This window comes from Salmo salar, chromosome ssa16, assembly GCF_905237065.1.
Source record: "Salmo salar chromosome ssa16, Ssal_v3.1, whole genome shotgun sequence".
In the NCBI taxonomy this organism is placed as follows: Eukaryota; Metazoa; Chordata; class Actinopteri; order Salmoniformes; family Salmonidae; genus Salmo; species Salmo salar.
Genome location: NC_059457.1, coordinates 17539978 through 17559535, shown reverse-complemented (window position 1 = coordinate 17559535; position 19558 = coordinate 17539978). Strand labels below are relative to the sequence as shown.

Here is a 19558-nt window from a genome sequence, read left to right as displayed (position 1 = left end):
GCAAAATTGCAAAACTTTTAGTGGCACAACTACTGTATATACAGTTGAAGTCGGAATTTACATACACTTAGGTTGGAGTCATTAAAACTCGTTTTTCAACAACTCCACAAATTTCTTGTTAACAAACTATAGTTTTGGCAAGTCGGTTAGGACATCTACTTTGTGCATGAGACAAGTAATTTTTCCAAACATTTGTTTACAGACAGATTATTTCACTGAATCACAATTCCATTGGGTCAGAAGTTTACATACACAAAGTTGACTGTGCCTTTAAACAGCTTGGAAAATTCCAGAAAATTATGTCATGGCTTTAGAAGCTTCTGTTAGGCTAATTGACATCATTCGAGTCAATTGGAGGTGTACCTGTGGATGTATTTCAAGGCTTACCTTCAAACTCAGTGCCTCTTTGCTTGACATCATGGAAAAATCTAAAGAAATCAGCCAAGACCTCAGAAAATAAATTGTAGACCTCCACAAGTCTGGTTCATCCTTGGGAGCAATTTCCAAACGCCTGAAGGTACCACGTTTATCTGTACAAACAATAGTACACAAGTATAAACACCATGGGACCACGCAGCCGTCATACCGCACAGGAAGGAGACGCGTTCTGTCTCCTAGAGATGAACGTACTTTGGTGCGAAAAGTGCTAATCAATCCTAGAACAACAGCAAAGGACCTTGTGAAGATGCTGGAGGAAACAGCTACAAAAGTATCCATATCCACAGTAAAACGAGTCCTATATTGACATAACCTGAAAGGCCGCTCAGCAAGGAAGAAGCCACTGCTCCAAAAACCCCATAAAAAGGTCAGACTACAGTTTGCAACTGCAAATGGGGACAAAGATTGCACTTTTTGGAGAAATGTCCTCTGGTCTGATGAAACAAAATTAGAACTGTTTGGCCATAATGACCTTCATTATGTTTGGAGGAAAAAGGGGGAGGCTTGCAAGCCGAAGAACACCATCCCAACCGTGAAGCACAGGGGTGGCAGCACCTGTTGTGGCAGCACATGTTGTGGGGGTGATTTGCTGCACGAGGAACTGGTGCACCTCACAAAATAGATGGCATCAAGAGAAAGGAAAATTATGTGGATATATTGAAGCAACATCTCAAGACATCAGTCAGGAAGTTAAAGCTGGGTTGCAAATGGGTCTTCCAAAGGGACAATAACCCCAAGTATACTTCCAACGTTGTGGCAAAATGGCTTAAGGACAACAAAGTCAAGGTATTGGAGTGGCCATCACAAAGCCCTGACCTCAATCCTACAGAAGAATTGTGGGCAGAACTGAAAAAGTGTTTGCAGGCAAGGAAGCCTACAAACCTGATTCAGTTACATCAGCTCTGTCAGGAGGAATGGGCCAAAATTCACCCAACTTATTGTGGGAAGCTTGTGGAAGGCTACCCGAAACATTTGACCCAAGTTAAACAATTTAAAGGCAATGCTACCAAATACTAATTACATTTACATTACATTTTAGTCATTTAGCAGACGCTCTTATCCAGAGCGACTTACATTAATTGAGTGTATGTAAACTTCTGAACCACTGGGAATGTGATGACAGAAATAAAAGCTGAAATAAATAATTCTCTCTACAATTATTCTGACATTTCACATTCTTAAAATAAAGTGGTCATCCTAACTGACCTAAGACAGGATTAAATGTCAGGAATTGTGAAAAACTGAGTTTAGATGTATTTTGCTAATGTGTATGTAAACTTCCGACTTCAACTGTATACCCCTAATATTTACAACTTAGATGTCTTAATGGGACTCTTGATAACACACGGCTGTTGATAACACACAATTAGGCTAGTATATCTAATTATTCATAGTGAGTGGATACCATCTTAGCCTTCGGTGCAATCAGACTTTGTGGAAAACCATGTATGACGGGAGATTATTTAAACTCAAATATATTAATGGGGGTTGAAGTGAACTTAACTTGTGTGTAGTCTAGTCCAGTGGTTCCAAACCAGGGGTACTCCGAGCAGAGCAAAATTCAGTTGGTGGTACAGTAAGAGAAAAAGGTTGGGAACCACTGGTCTAGTCATCTGATGACTAACATAGCCCAGACCTCAATAACGATAAAAAGATACGTTACACTTCCCTCCTCGTCACTGAAATAGAGTAAAATATGTCATGACGTTGGCCTGTGAGTAAGGTTTATGACCCCCCATAAATACCTTTCTCCCTTTCCTCTCTTGACTCTACTGAAGGACTCTTGAAAAGCCTTTGTTATACATAGAGAGTCGGGGAACATCAAAAGGTGGGGGGAAAGGAACCATATTTCGGTAATCCAACCAGTTGAAAATATGCGTTGGTACTTAATGAATATGATGTCAGTTCGGTTGTCATCTGAGACATTCTTATTAATGATAGGACGACATAAACTGTATCTGGGAAAGTCTACACATTATAGTTATCAGATTCACATGGAATTGTTGTGCAATTTAAATGTTTAAATATGAAACTATTTGTGAAAAGATGAAATGGAATTTTAGCTTCCAAATGAGAGAATTGGGTTTTCATAAGGTTAGAGCTCTGGTCACTCAGTGGCCCACCCCTGTGAAGAGACATTGGTTATAAACTATGAAACACATCCTTCTCTCCCTCCACTATATAAGCCCTTTACGAAAATATAACTTTCTGTTCCGAGTACGCGAGGCCTGCAGCCTCACGTTAAAAGGACTTAGATAATAAGCTGTTCCGAGGACGTGAGGACGACGGTTCCACGTTAGAAGGACTAACATGTCAACTACAGAACTAAGCCAACCTCAGTGTGAGCTTTGGTTGCGAATGGTATGAACGTTGAACTCTTATTCACTACAGAAGTGATACCTCCTAGCCATTGAGTTAGCAACGGCCGCTGTAAACATGGGCTAGGAAAGGACGGACGACGGATCCAGTCTAACGCACAACGACAATACTACAACGTATCCAATTTACCACCAGAGACATTCTTCCGAGGACAGGAAGATCTCTGTTGGGCAACACGGCCAGCATCTACGACCAACCTACCGAAGCGCAGCTCAGAGTAAATATTTATTGCATTTTCCTTTTGCAAATGGGCAGTAATTTAGAATACATAAGATACTGTATTTACGATAGAGTAGCTTCTCCCTTTGTTCCTCAGTCTTCCCACTCTTTCACTCAAACCCAACCCCATTTCCTTTGTGTAACCAGCCGTTACGTCGGCTCCGTCCACCAGGGACGTTTTCTGTATGACATATTTTGCATTCTGTGTATATGTAATTCTGTGTGATTATTTAGGTATTTAGTAAATAAATAATTAAACCACAGTTTGTATTGCTGATTCAACTTGTTATCCAGGGCTCGTGAAGATAATCAAGAATTTACAACTTTCAGATGAGACTGAAATAAGGTGACGAGTAATATTGACTGCTATTGATGTAAAATATTACTAGGTCTTTAAGAGTTTATTCGGAAGATAACAGCTCTATAAAACACTCTTTCGTGGTACCCCGACTTTCTAGTTAATTATCTACCCGATTAGCTTAATCAGGTAATATTAATTACAGAGAAATGATTATATAGAATAGCATGTCATATCACTTAATGCGGCATAGCCAAAGACACGACAAAGAGTATGACGTCTTGTTGTCTTCATCCGTTTAACTTAAACATGACGTGAGTAATCTAGAATAACATGAGTAAATGTAATCTAACATTTACAAAACATGAACAGTCCCCAGACTAACATTTGAGCTGTGTGTATGGACTACTTTAAACAATCACAGCCAACCTCTGACGTAATAAGTCTTTCCCAAAATAACCCCACAGTGTAAACATTCACTTAGGCACCATCGCCTGCCAAAACAATAACAACAGTGTACTGCACGACGTTGTCAGGGGTTCAGTACTTCTTCACTGAACCATTCTGTCACCTCACTAAGTCTCATACTACACACTGCATCACTCTGTGGCTCACCAGTGGTTGCCTGTTGCAATATTGCTGTGAAGCCTTTCACCAGGCACACAACAGAACATGGACAAAGGAGACGACTCAGCATGATAGTGCCTAGGGAAATAACAATTTTAGGCTTACATTTTTGTGCCTGCAGTCTAGCGAAGCAATCTAAACTGCTGTAACACAGAGAGAAAAACAGAACGAGAGAGACTGTATGAGTGTGTGAGAGTCAGAGAGGCACACTTAAGACCTGCTCAAAGGGATGACAAGTTAATGATCCATGACTAAACTCCAGAGTATGTTTGGAGTATAGTCAGGTCAAGTGTCCTCTGTATGGCCCTTGCTTATTTGGCTAGTCACTCTCTGACATAGCACCACCCCTAGCGTACGCATTATGGATGTAACAAATGGAAACATTCTCTTACTGTTTAACCATACATTTTTGTATTGGTTTTCCATAAAAAATATGAAAGATTCATAAAATTCCACGCGAATTCACAATGCAGATGGTCTACATTGCGCTTACTGCAGAGAGAGAGAACATTTTATTATTTATGCTGCTGCTACTCTGGCTTTTCACGAGAGTGGCGCATGTAGCTTGTTATTGTCATCCAATCACAAGTCATCAAACTAGACTACAGACAGAGCTAGAGCCTCCATGGGGCAATATATTAAGAGATATCTAGGCTAATCAATGGAAGATGGAATTCAAAAGTTACGTAGACTCAATTATCCTAACGTTAGCTAGCTTAACTAGCTTCTCTCAGTTTGATGCAGTCAAGACAGATACTAGGTAATCAGATGAGATTATAAATAACTAGCAATAAATTAGTCTACCAGAGCGAGTCGACTTGGTTGCCATCTCCCCCTCCCCTGCTACCCTCGTCACTCAGACGCACACCGCATGCCCCTCCCCTGCTCGCTGCTTGAGCTGCTGCTCTGCTTCCCTCTCACTCGTACATTAAAAAGGACCAGTTAATGAAGTAGCTTCTCCTACTAAAGTTACAGCATTGATGCATTAGGTATTTGTTTCATTTGAATTTGACCCTTTATGATGATGACCGGGACCAGGTAGTTTTGTGATGATTGCATTGCTATTAACATTGTGGAGAAGAAAAAAAAATTCACGGTTAGGAATTTTCAGTTAACAATCCAAATTTTGTTTAACATTTTTTACGGTCACACCCCTAGCGCACATGCGCACATTTTACATCACATGACCCATCAGCTTCCATAACCAACCCTAATGGCCTGTAGTACACTACACTGGTATCAAACACTACAACGGTAGAAAACCAAGCAGCACGTGATTGTGTTATCTAGCCTCTTAAGAAAGATCACCAACGATGTTCAATAAACGCATCTCTGCTAGAGACTGTACAACAGGATGTGCTGCCTTCTGCTTGACTCACCTAGGTAAACAGATACAAAGAGAGGAGTGTGTGTGTGTGTGTGTGTGAGAGTGAGAGTGAGAGAGAGAGAGAGAGAGAGAGAGAGACACTTGTGTGTGCCCTCCACCAGGACATTTTGACCTTTGGCCTCTCTAGATCACAAGTTCAGAGGCCCCCTCTCCGTCGTCTTCCCCTCTCCTGTTGCCGCCGACAACCGACAAGTGACAGCCACGTTGCTAAGGAATAATTGACTCGTGGCGTGATAATGCGTGTGTGTGAGAGTGAGTGAGTGACAAAGCGAGCGAGAGAGAGCGAGCGGGACAGGAGAACACGTGCCAGGCAGGGCTGAGCTATTAGCGGGCCACTTGAGATGGGTTATGTAACAGAGCTGTGGTTGCAGTGCCTTCAGAAAGTATTCACATCCCTCGATTTTGTATTAAATAGAAAAATGTTGTCACTTCCCTACACACAATAACATCAAAGTAGAATTAAGTTTTCCATTTGTTTTTATACAAATTAATACAAAATGAAAAGCTGAAGTATTCATCCCATTTGTTATGGCAAGCCTAAAAAAGTTCAGGAGTAAAAATATGCTTAACAAGTAACATAATAAGTTGCATGGACTCACTCTGTGTGCAGTAATAGTGTTTAACATGATTTTTTTATGACTACCTCATCTCTGTACCCCACACATACAATTATCTGTAAGGTCCCTCAGTCGAGCAGTGAATTTCAAACACAGATTCAAATAAAAAAAAACAGAGAGGTTTTCCAATGCCTCGCAAAGAAGGGCACCTATAAGTAGATGGGTAAAAATAAAAAGCAGACATTGAATATCATGGAGCACGGTGAAGTTATTAATTAATTACACTTTGGATGGTGTATCAATACACCCAGTCACTACAAAGTTACAGCCGTCATTCCTAACTCAGTTGCCGGAGAGCAAGGAAACCGCTCAGGGATTTCACCATGAGGCCAATGGTGACTTTGAAACAGTTACAGAGTTTAATGGCTGTGATAGGAGAAAACTGAGGATAGACTGTAGTTACTCCACAATACTAACCTAATTGACAAGAGTGAAAAAGAGGAAGCCTGAACAGCAGTCACCAACCTTTTCTGTGTAAAGAACACTTTCACAGTCAAAAAGCAAGCAGAGATCTACCGCTCCGATTTTTTTTTTTAAAACATGTCTTAAAAAATGTAACACTAACCTAATAAAAACAGTAATGTAGGAATGAGGTTTGTGCAGTAGGCAGGCCTAATACATTATCACAGCATATTGGCTATATGCCCGGCCTGTCAATATTGTTCTTCTCAGACCATATTATATTTCAAAACTCAAGCTTTGATAAAATAGATCAGTTGGTGTTGCACTTGCGAGGCACAGCTGAGTATAAATTGAAATAATTCCCTTTATACTTCACTGCACTGATGCTAAACTACATGTTGACACCACCTCAAATTATTGGATTCTACTATTTCAGTCATGCTCGTTGCTGACAGGTGTATAAAATCGAGCACTCAGCCATGCAATCTCCAGAGCTAAAACAAATTAAGTAAAATCACGACGTCAGCGATGTTCAAGTCGGGAAGTCGGGGCTCTAGAAAGATGCCCAGGTTTACGACTTGGAATTCTGAGTTGGATGACCCTTCAAAAAAAAAATCCCAGTCAGATCAATTTTTTTTCCAGAGTTCACAGATGTCTTGAACGCACTAAAGTCGGACATGTCTGAGTTTCCAGTTGTCTTGAACATGGCATTAGTCTCAGCGGAGGGAGGGCGCAGCAAAGGGTCAGCCTCTCACAGTCTGCTCTCTACTTCCTTTCCTCCGGTGAGACTGCGTCCCCTGTCTCTGGTCAGTCTTCGATCTGACGGCGAACCTCGAGCCACACCGCATCTGCCTCAAGCACAAATTGTTGTTCCTATGACCAGTGAAAGTGAAATATTCCTCAAAAGACATGATGAGCTGCTAATAATAATAAAAACACAGGGCTACTCATTCACTGCAGAGCAAGTGGGAGTAGGCATTTTATGTTTTGTAATAGTGTTGAATAAAAACAGTTTGGACAGTGCTGAATTAAAACTGCAACATGAACTCATTCATAAAAACATCAGCTTCTTGCTGTATTATTTGACAGTCTCTCTGGTCATGGTTTTAAAAGTTATGAAATCTCACGTAGGCTAGTATCAAACTTGTAGGCACTGTGATTTGAGTTATTAGATTGGCTAGCGCAGTAGGCACACTCGATTTAGCCACAGACCTCCTGGACACTGGGTAAGCGGAGTGTGTCTTTTCAGACAAATTAAATAGTTACAAATGGGAACACTTTTCCTACCTACTGCGCAGGGCTTCTGAATCAAATGCACCTACCAACAACAGCGCAACACACAAAAATAAGCACAAGCCTTTATCTTTGGCTTTTCTACAGAAATGTTGGTGATCGACTAGGAATGCCTTGAAGATCGACCGGTTGGTGACCACTGCTGTACAGAATAAAAAATATTCCAAAACATGCATCCTGTTTGCAACAAGGCACTAAAAGTAATACTGCAAAAAAGGTGGCTAAGCAACAAACTTTTTGTCCTGAATACAAAGCGTTATGTTTGGGGAAAATCCAATACAACACATTACTGATTACCACGCTCCATATTTTCAAGCATAGTGGTGGCTGCATTATGTTATAGGTATGCTTCTAATCGTTAAGGACTGGGGAGTTGTTCAGGATAAAAAAAGAGAATGGAACGAAGCACAGGAAAAATCCTAGCAGAAAACCTGGTTCAGTCTGCTTTCCACACTGGGAGACAAATTCACCTTCCAGCATGACAATAACCTAAAACAAGGCCAACAAGGCCAAATCTACACTGAAGTTGTTTACTAAGAAGACAGTGGCTGTTCCTGAGTGGCTGAGTTACAGTTGTAACTTAAATCTACTTGAAAATCTCCCTGAAAATGATTGTCTAGAATGATCAACAGCCAATTTGACATAGCTTGAAGAATTTTTAAAGAATAAAATGGGCAAATGTTGCATAATCCAGGTGTGGAAAGCTCTTTGAGACTTACCCAGAAAGTCTCACAGCTGTAATCGCTGACGAAAAATGCTTCCAAAAAGTATTGACTCAGGGGTGTAAACAATTATGTAAATGAGATATTTCTGTATTTCATTTTCAATAAATTAGCTACATTTTCTAAAAACATGTTTTCACTTTGTCATTATCGGGCATTGTGTGTAGATGGGTGAGATTTTTTATTTTATTGAATCAATTTTGAATATCTACAACTTGATTGGAGTCCACCTGTGGTAAATTCAATTGATTGGACATGATTTGGAAAGGAACACACCTGTCTATATAAAGTCCCACAGTTGACAGTGTATGTCAGAGCAAAAACCAAGCAATGAGGTCGAATGAATTGTCTGCAGCGCTCCGAGACAGGATTATGCCGAGGCACAGATCTGGGGAAGGGTAGCAAAAAATGTATGCATCATTGAAGGTCCCCAAGAACACAGTGGCCTCCATCATTCTTAAATGGAAGAAGTGTGGAACCACCCTGAAGCTGGCCGCCCAGCCAAACTTAGCAATTGGGGGAAAAGGGCCTTGGTCAAGGAGGTGACCAAAAATCCCGACGGTCACTCTGACAGAGCTCCAGAGTTCCTCTGTGGTGATGGGAGAACCTTCCAGAATGACAACCATCTCTGCAGCACTCCACCAGTCAGGCCTTTATGGTAGAGTGGCCAGACGGAAGCAACTCCTCAGTAAAAGGCACATGACAGTCCGCTTTGAGTTTGCCAAAATGCACCTGAAGGACTCTTAGACCATGAGAAACAAGATTATCTGGTCTGATGAAACCAAGATTAAACTCTTCGGCCTAAACGCAAAGTGTCACGTCTGGAGGAAATCTGGCACCATCCCTACGGTGAACAATGGTGGCAGCATCATGCTGTGGGAATGTTTTCCAGCGGCAGGGACTGGGAGACTAGTCAGGATCGAGGGAAAGATGAACAGAGCAAAGTACAGAGAGATCCCTGATGAAAACCTGCTCCAGAGTGCTCAGGACCTCAGACTGGGGCGACGGTTCACCTTCCAACAGAATAACGGCCCTAAGCGTACAGCCAAGACGATGCAGGAGAGGCTTCGGGACAAGTCTGTGAATGTCCTTGAGTGGCCCAGCCAGAGCCCGGACTTAAACACGATCAAACATCTCTGGAGAGACCTGAAAATAGCTGGGCAGCGACACTCCCCATAGAACCTGACAGAGCTTGAGAGGATCTGCAGAGAAGAAGTGAAGAAACTCACAAAATGAAGGTGTGCCAAGCTTGTAGCGTCATACCCAAGAAGACTCGAGGCTATAATCACTGCCAAAGGTGCTTCAATGAAGTACTGAGTAAAGGGTCTGAATACGTATGTAAATGTTATCAGTTTTTTATTTTATACATTTGCAAACATTTCTAAAAACCTGTTTTTGCTTTGTCATTATGTGGCATTGTGTGTAGATTGAGGGGGAAAAAACGATTTAATCAATTTTAGAATAAGGCTGTAACTTAACAAAATGTAGAAAAAGTCAAGGGGTCTGAACATTTTACAAATGCACTGTAATTCTGTATTTACCAGGCGGACACACTCATTCTCAGTCTTGGAAACGTGTTTTGTGTTTGTGTGTGTGCATGCGTACGTGCATATGTGATACTCTCCTCAGGTGTCAGTGCACTGCGTACAGACAGGGAGGGAGAGCGGTGGAAAGACTGCGTTAATTAGCTAGTCCACCCCTCAGACTGAGTAAGGACTGCGGTGTGCGTGTTCACCTAAAACAGACTGCAGAGAACACAGCCTGAGCTCTGCAATGTACTTTAGTGCTGTCTAATACAGCAACTAATGACATGTCAACAGGATAGACTAAATTTTTCTCAGAGCTGAACGTACACAGATCTTGATCTTCTATTGTTCAGAAGAGATACAGATCTGGGACTGACTATTGTCTATAAATCCAGGTTGCTTTCTGCCAATTGCAGTGTTTATTGGGCCAACATCTAAAGAGGTGTACATCTACAACTCCTGACTCACCATGACGTCACCATGACGTCACCATGCACCAGTACCTCAGTCTGACTGGCCATCCCTTCTTTAAAACGTGTTGATTGCATTCAGTCGTCAACTATTTGTTATGCAAATAGTTGTTTGAACCAACTGCAATGATGTTTGAACACATTAACCTCTTGGCAACCAACAAAAACCCCTTCTGATAAATCTTTACTTAAAGCATCCAGCTATAATGCTTTATAACATGTTATAATCCTGTATGAGCTTTTGTAATGTCTTATAACAAGACAAATAATATGTTATGCATCTGTTTGTTTCAACACTTCAACAGATTGAAACTCGCCGGTATTAGTCAGGATCATTATGAGTTGATTATAAGGGGTTTAAGACATGGGTATGACAACTCTAACAATGCATTAGAACTGCATCATAACACCCCATACATAAATGCCTCTGTATTGCTTTTTTCCCCCAGACAGGTTGTGGAACGTTTCCAGACAGGACGTTGCCACCCTTACTGCATGTAAGGGAGAAAGATCAGAGTGGCAGTCCCTAGTTTCTGAGAAGTGCACTGTAGCTTTATAACCAAGTCTAAGAGAAAGGAAGAGAAGGAGTTTGTGATGCTGGGCTCAGTCATGTTTTGTGGTGTTTTTCGCTCTTTGGGGGGGGGGAGGAGTGAGTCTGCTGCAGAGGCTGATGATTCACAGTCAGACCGGAACACATTTATCATTTACATTTTAGTCATTTAGCAGACGCTCTTATCCAGAGCAATTTACAGGAGCAATTAGGGTTAAGTATCTTGCTCAAGGGCACGTCGGCAGATTTGTCACTGCCTCTGGCTGCTGAGGACACCTTGAGACGCTACGGCTACTGCATATATTTAAAGGACAAACTGTGTGTTTGTGCGAGTGTGTGTACTCATAACAGACATGCTACACATGTAAAAACAGCCAATACCTTTCAAATGGCAGTGACAGCAAGGAGTCCGAATTCACCGTTCCAACACTGTTTTCACATTCAACACAGATGAGGTTGAAATATAAAATCCTGACTCATCATTGCATCACCAGTACCTTGGTGCTAAAATAGACACACCGTTCTATCATGCAACACAGAGGTGTTGAGGTGAATACCTGTGTAGATCATGGAAGAGGTAGCTCACTAACTACCCACCTTGATCATCTGGGCCACGTAGCTTTCTGGGCCGGTGTACTCTGTGGGGTCCTTCACCCTCACCAGAACCAGGAAGTACAGATAGTGCCACATGTTGTGTTCCGACGTGATGTGCTCCTCAAAGGACACCGTCTTGTTGTCAAACTTATCCCTCTCCAACCCTAAGTGAGGAAAAACAGTACTTACTCACTGATATACCAATTCACTGATACACCAATTCACTTTACCTTTGTCATATCTTGCAGTTTCGTTGCCGTTCCTAATTATATTGTAGAGCATCTCTATTAGAGGTGTGCTGAGTACTCGGACAAAACGAGTATCGTAACGGATATAGAGAACTTTCCACATACAATTGACAAGTATTTTTGTAATTATCTGTGATTGGAAAAATGTAATTGTCAGCTGACAGCACACATCTCTCTTTCACTCAAACAGTGTGAAGCACTGTGCTCTAAACAACTAAAGGCTAGCTCTTCGGTCTGTAAACAAACGGGCGGCAATTATTGCTATTATTTATTCTCGCCCAGGCATGTTTACAGAGCGACAGATCAACAGAAAATAAAATGACAAACGTAGATAGTTTATTTTGATTGCACAAATGTTGTGGCATAAGTGTCGGGAGAGAAAAGTTTTGCTCCTCACAAAAGTTGAACAATATATGGGAGTTAGCCTACGTTCATCTAAATCTGTGTCTGGAATAAATGCAGGCAATATTATAATTTGTTGTTGTTGAAAAGCCAGCCAGCCAGCACACACACACATGAAGTCGGAAGTTTACATATACCTTAGCCAAATAAATTTAAACTCAGTTTTTCACAATTCCTGAAATTTAATCCAAGTAAAAATTCCCTGCCTTAGGTCAGGTTAGGTTTGGTCAGGTTAGATCCTAAGATCACCACTTTATTTTAAGAATGTGAAATGTCAGAATAATAGTAGAGAGAATGATTTATTTCATATTTTATTTCTTTCATCACATTCCCAGTGGGTCAGAAGTTTACATGCACTCAATTAGTATTTGGTAGCATTGCCTTTAAATGTTTTAACCTGTTGGGTCTAGGGGGCAGCATTTGCACGTCTGGATAAAAAAAATGTACCCGATTTAATCTGGTTACTAATCCTACCCAGTAACTAGAATATGCATATACTTATTATATATGGATAGAAAACACTCTAAAGTTTCTAAAACTGTTTGAATGGTGTCTGTGAGTATAGCAGAACTCATTTGGCAGGCAAAACCATGAGACATTTTCTGACAGGAAGTGGATACCTGATGTGTTGTATTGACTTTAAACCTATCCCATTGAAAAACACAGGGGTTTAGGAATATTTTGGCACTTCCTATTGCTTCCACTAGATGTCACCAGCCTTTACAAAGTGTTTTGAGTCTTCTGGAGGGAGATCTGACCGAACAAGAGCCATGGAACGATGATGTCCCATTAGACACCTGGCGCGCGAGTTCATGTTGGGTACCCTCGTTCCAATACGTTATAAAAGAGTATGCATTCGTCCACCTTGAATATTATTCATGTTCTGGTTAAAAAGGCCCTAATGATTTATGCTATACAACGTTTGACATGTTTGAACGAACGGAAATATATTTTTTCCCCTCGTTCATGACGAGAAGTCCGGCTGGCTTACATCATGTGCTAACGAGACGGAGATTTTGGACATAAATGATGAGCTTTTTTGAACAAAACTACATTCGTTATGGACCTGTGATACCTGGAAGTGACATCTGATGAAGAGAATCAAAGGTAATGGATTATTTACATAGTATTTTCGATTTTAGATCTCCCCAACATGACGTCTAGTCTGTATCGCAACGCGTATTTTTCTGGGCGCAGTGCTCAGATTATTGCAAAGTGTGATTTCCCAGTAAGGTTATTTTTAAATCTGGCAAGTTGATTGCGTTCAAGAGATGTAAATCTATAATTCTTTAAATGACAATATAATATTTTACCAATGTTTTCTAATTTTAATTATTTAATTTGTGACGCTGACTTGACTGCCGGTTATTGGAGGGAAACGATTTCCTCAACATCAATGCCATAGTAAAACGCTGTTTTTGGATATAAATATGAACTTGATAGAACTAAAAATGCATGCATTGTCTAACATAATGTCCTAGGAGTGTCATCTGATGGAGATTGTAAAAGGTTAGTGCATCATTTTAGCTGGTTTTATGGTTTTGGTGACCCTGTCTTTGACTTGACAAAACATTACACACAACTCTTGTAAATGTACTGTCCTAACATACTCTAAATTTATGCTTTCGCCGTAAAACCTTTTTGAAATCGTAAAACGTGGTTAGATTAAGGAGATGTTTATCTTTCAAATGGTGTAAAATAGTTGTATTTTTGAAAAATTTGAATTTTGACATTTATTTGGATTCAAATTTGCCGCTCTTGAAATGCACCTGCTGTTGATGGAGTGCACCACGGGTGGCACGCTAGCGTCCCACCTAGCCCCAAGAGGTTAACTTGGGTCAAACGTTTCGGGTAGCCTTCCACAAGCTTCCCACAATAAGTTGGGTGAATTTTGGCCCATTCCTCCTGACAGAGCTGATGTAACTGAGTCAGGTTTGTAGGCCTCCTTTGTAGGCCTCCTGCCCACACATTTTCTATAGGATTGAGGTCGGGGCTTTGTGATGGCCACTCCAATAAGTTGTCCTTAAGCCATGTTGCCACAACTTTGGAAGTGTGCTTGGGGTCATTGTCCATTTGGAAGACCCATTTGCGACCAAGCTTACACTTCCTGACTGATGTCTTGAGATGCTGCTTCAATATATCCACATTATTTCCCCTCTTCATGATGCCATCGACTGTGTGAAGTGCACCAGTCCCTCCTGCAGCAAAGCACCCCACAACATGATGCTGCCACCCTCGTGCTTCACGGTTGGGATGGTGTTCTTTGGCTTGCAAGCCTCCCCCTTTTTCCTCCAAACATAACAATGGTCATTATTGCCAAACAGTTCTATTTTTGTTTCATCAGACCAGAGGACATTTCTCCAAAAAGTACCATCTTTGTCCCTATCTGCAGTTGCAAACCGTAGTCTGGCTTTTTTATGGCGGTTTTGGAGCAGTGGCGTCTCCTTCCTGAGTGGTATGACGGCTGCGTGGTCCCATGGTGTTTATACTTACTATTGTTTGTTTCAGATGAACATGGTACCTTCAGGCATTTGGAAATTGCTCCCAAGGATGAACCAGACTTCCACAGCTACACCAGACATCTAGACATCCACAGGTACACCTCCAATTGACCCATTTGACTCAAATGATGTCAATTAGCCTATCAGAAGCTTCTAAAGCCATAACATAATTTTCTGGAATTTTCCAAGCTGTTTAAAAGGTACAGTCAACTTAGTGTATATAAACTTCTGACCCACTGGAATTGTGATACAGTGAATTATAAGTAAAATAATCTGTCTGTAAACAATTGTTGGGAAAATTATTTGTGTCATGCTCAAAAGTAGATGTCCTAACCAACATGCCAAAACTATAGTTTGTAAACAAGAAATTTGTGGAATGGTTGAAAAACGAGTTTTAATGACTCCAACCTAAGTGTATGTAAACTTCCGACTTCAACTGTACATACATACAGACATACACACACACTACCTGTCAAAAGTTTTAGAACACCAACTCATTCAAGGGTTTTTCTTTATTTTTACTATTTTCTACATTATAGAATAATAGTGAAGACATCAAAACTATGAAATAACATATGGAATCATGTAGTAACCAAAAAAGTTAAACAAAATCTAAATATATTTTATATTTCAGATTCTTCAAATAGCCACCCTTTGCCTTGATGACAGCTGTACACACTCTTGACAGTCTCTCAACCAGCTTCATAAGGTAGTCACCTGGAATGCATTTCCATTAACTGGTGTGCCTTCTTAAAAGTTAATTTGTGGAATTTCTTTCCTTCTTAATGCATTTGAGCCAATCAGTTGTGTTGTGACAAGGTAGGGGGGTATACAGAAGATAGCCCAATTTGGTAAAAGACCAAGTCCATATTATGGCAATAACAGCTCAAATAAGCAAAGAGAAACGGCAAAACATCATTACTTTAAAACATGAAGGTCAGTCAATACGAAATTTTCAAGAATTTTGAAAGATGGTTTTTGCAGTCGCAATGACCGTCAAGCGCTATGATGAAATTGGCTCTCATGAGGACTGCCACAGGAATGGAAGAACCAGAGTTACCTCTGCTGCAGAGGATAAGTTCATTAGAGTTACCAGCCTCAGAAATTGCAGCCCAAATAAATGCTTCAGAGTTCAAGTAACAGACACATCAACATCAACTGTGTGAATCAGGCCTTCATGGTCGAATTGCTGCAAAGAAACCACTAGTGCTGCATCAGATGACCCGGCCTCCACAATCGCCCAACCTCAACCAAATTGAGATGGTGTGGGATGAGTCTGACCGCATAGTGAAGGAAAAGCAGCCAACAAGTGCTCAGAATATGTGGGAACTCCTTCAAGACTGTTGGAAAAGCATTCCAGATGAAGCTGGTTGAGAGAATGCCAAGAATGTGCCAAGCTGTCATGAAGGCAAAGGGTGGCTATTTGAAGAATCTCAAATAGATCATATATTTTGATTAGTTTAAAACTTTTTTGGTTACTACATGATTCCATATGTGTTATCTCATAGTTTTGATGTCTTCACTATTATTCTACAATGTAGACAATAGTACAGTATATTATCCTATTTCATTGATCATTGAATAGGACTAAGTTAATCATGTGCATTGTCACTGGTCGGGGTCATTTAATAATGTGTGTGAATGAGTGAATGAATATAACGATGCGCTCTGAGATGTGTTCTGACTGATAGCGCTGTAATGCACACTTGAGGTATAAGCTTTACTGGCATTTAAAATGCACTTCCGGGTTTTCCGATCACGAGTAAATCCGATTGAGAGTATTAAGTGTGATGATACAGATACGATTCTGAATACAAGTATGACGAGATCCTCACACCCCTACTCTCTATACGGTCTTGTTGTATATCTACAGCACATACTTCATAGTAATGTTCGATATGTACAGGCAGCAAGCACAAAAGGAAGTCAGATTTTATTCTAACATTGCAAGACAGTAGAGGGAGTATTGCTATTAAAGTGGCAAAACGCAAGAAATTTACCGTAGAACGTTGCATCAGGACGATACAAATACCCACACAACGCGACAGAACTGTACAATATGCATTTTCCTGCTATGTAGTTCTGTGTACTGTTATGTAGTGCTGTGTAGTGTTATGTGATGTTCTGTAGTCTTCTATGAAGTGCAACATTGAGTTATGTAGTGCTATGTAGGGCTGTGAACCCACCACAGATGAAGCAGGTGGTCTTCAGTATCTCCTCCTTCCTCTGCTTCTCGCTCCTCAGGTCAGCGAACGTATCGATGATGACGCCGAAGATGAGGTTGAGGACGATGATGATGACGATGAAGAAGAACAGCAGGTCATACACCACACGGGCCACAAACAGAGGATCCTGGGTAACGAGTGGACCGGTGAGAAACAACGAGAGAGTGATCTTCAGCATCAAAGTATCATCATTATCCACCTCGTGTAAAGTACTTAAGTAGTACTTGAAAGTATTTTTTACTTAAGTATTTTCTTTGGTGTATCTGTATTTTACTACATATATTTTGGGCAACTTTTACTTCACTACATTCCTAAAGAAAATAATGTACTTTTTACTCCATACATTTTCCCTGACACCCACAATTTGGCCAGGAAAATGGTCCAATTCACACACTTTTCAAGAGAACATCCCTGGTCATCCCTACTGCCTCTGATATGGCGGACTCACTAAAAAATGCTTTGTTTGTAAATTATGTCCGAGTGTTGGAGTATGCCCTGGCTATCCGTCAATCATTTTTTTTTAAAGAATTGTGCCGTTTGCTTAAAATAAGGAAGTTGATATTATTTTACTTTTACTTTTGATACTTAAGTATATTTAAGCAATTTTTTCACTTTTGATACTTAAGTATATTTAAAACCAAATACTTTTACTTAAGTAGTATTTAACTGGGTGACTCACTTTTACTTTTGTCATTTTCTATTAATGTATCTTTACCTTTCCTCAAGTATGAAAATGGAGTACTTTTTCCACCCCTGCTATCCACATCCTCATAATCATAATCATCATCCCGATTAATACCATCAATAGAATTGTAATCATCACCATCAGCATGAAAAAGAGTTGGCCCTTTGTTTTCTATATTTTTTTGTACATTTTCTTACTGACTGGTTCATTGATCAACTGATTGATGGACTGACTGATTGGACAAGGTCACTCACGTCTTTGGAAGGTTTCCTCAGCACGTCTCCCACTCCCCCTCCGTTCCTCAGGCCCTGGTTCAGCACCGTCACGATACACATCAGCAGAGTGTCACACACACGCTCCGTCCCATCGTCCTCCCCCGCCATCACTGGACACACACATCAAAACATACAGCCATGAGGAGTGTGTCTGTGTGTGAGAGCGCAACGCAGCAGGGCAGGCCATTTCCCCCTCCTGCTACTCAACACTGTGTGTTAGGTAACTAATGATAGATGTACACATCAAAAGGTGGTAGTATCTTAAATCTACCTGACAACGAGTGACAAGTTCACAATTCAAAAAGCTATACATGTCTATATCAGATTCAGGTTGAAATTCCCTTACAATAGTAGACTTCAACAAAAGCTTGTGCTCACAACACTGGATGAAAGAGTTGGAACACTGAAACGTGAGAGGATGTGACCCCTCTATGTGACAGATTTGAAAAGAGGGGAGGAGGGTTGTAAAGAAAACAGCGAGAGAGAGATTGAGAGGGTGAGAACATTGTCAGAGAAGGAGGGATAGAAATAGAGAGGAGCCGGTGAGGTCACGTGTCGAGGCCCCTGTAGTGCAGGTGATCCATAGACACACACTGGACTAGAGAACATAGATGAGGACGATGAGTCATCCCCTATATGCCTCTGCTTCTCCCTCTCCACGATTACTCTACACTAAGGACTGGCTGAACTAGCTATGGTCTGAAAGTGCTGAAAGAGCAGTGGACCGGATTCAAACAAATACTGGCAGCGCAGTGTTTCCATTAGGAAAAAGTGGCGGTGGACATTTGACCGGCCGGACCCACATCCATCTGTTGCGTAACCGGATTAGGGCGTCCACGCACGATTCTCAAAATGACATGTCTTAACAGGACATGCAACTCGTATACAACAGCATGCATCATTCTTAATGAATTTCGATGAGCAATTTGAAGATGTTAGAATACATAGGCAGCAACTCCATAAGGCTAGAGAAGCTTTCCCTAAAGTACATCGAATTAGACTGACCAAAATTATATAGCCTAATCAGTTTACTCCTGTCTACACAGAAATAAATTCAAATCAGTCAAAATAGGCTACTACACCAGAAAGCATGATTTGGCCACAGAGGATCATTAGGAAAAAAATGATACTCGCATAGACTATAGTCAGAAGGGTCCGCAATTTGTGCAGAGCATGCGGCAAATACGAAATAAATGATTGTTGAGTTGCGACTGTCAGTGAAAAGCAGAGACCCCCAGCCAGGCATATCGCAATATTTAAAAATACAATCTAAAAAAAAACAGTTTGGAAAACAAATGGCTATTGCTGTAACGAGAAGACAATGAAAAGACTCCAATTTGTCTTTTAATTATCAAGATTCTCATCTTAATTGAGCGAAAAGTAGTACTCTTATTGACTGGCACCAGTGGGGAACATCGGCCATATCCTCGGTGAGTGTGCATATTCACTGTCTTTATCAATGGGTCAGTGCCACTTTTGTTTGTATTTGGACAACCATTTCCTCCTCCAGGTTATATAGACGTCGTGTTTGTGTCGCTCCTTTCCGTAGGCCTAGTATATGGATCAGACAACGTCGTTTTTATGGATCTGTTTGTCAGTGTCAGCAGAGTAGCCTACCCTGTAATATGTCGTATTAAAAACGTTTCTGCTAATGTCTCCAGTCATATATAGTGTAGTAGAATTGCTTGAAATGTGTTAAT

At 40.8% G+C, this 19558-nt stretch overlaps 1 protein-coding gene across 4 annotated transcripts in view; it reads right to left on the bottom strand.

The window, feature by feature from the left end:
* The window catches only part of LOC106573309 (inositol 1,4,5-trisphosphate receptor type 2), a 176171-nt gene that overhangs the window by 16443 nt on the left and 140170 nt on the right, over positions 1 to 19558 (bottom strand). For all 4 annotated transcript variants that reach the window (XR_006759687.1, XM_045697031.1, XM_045697032.1 and 1 more), the window contains exons 52-54: positions 17838 to 17968; positions 16860 to 17025; positions 11526 to 11686 (exon numbers count right to left, since the gene is read on the bottom strand). Coding sequence is in view for 3 of the 4 variants with exons in the window: in XM_045697031.1 (XP_045552987.1) it covers positions 11526 to 11686; positions 16860 to 17025; positions 17838 to 17968 (458 nt within the window). In the remaining variant the exon portion in view is untranslated. The remainder of the gene's footprint in view (positions 1 to 11525; positions 11687 to 16859; positions 17026 to 17837; positions 17969 to 19558) is intronic.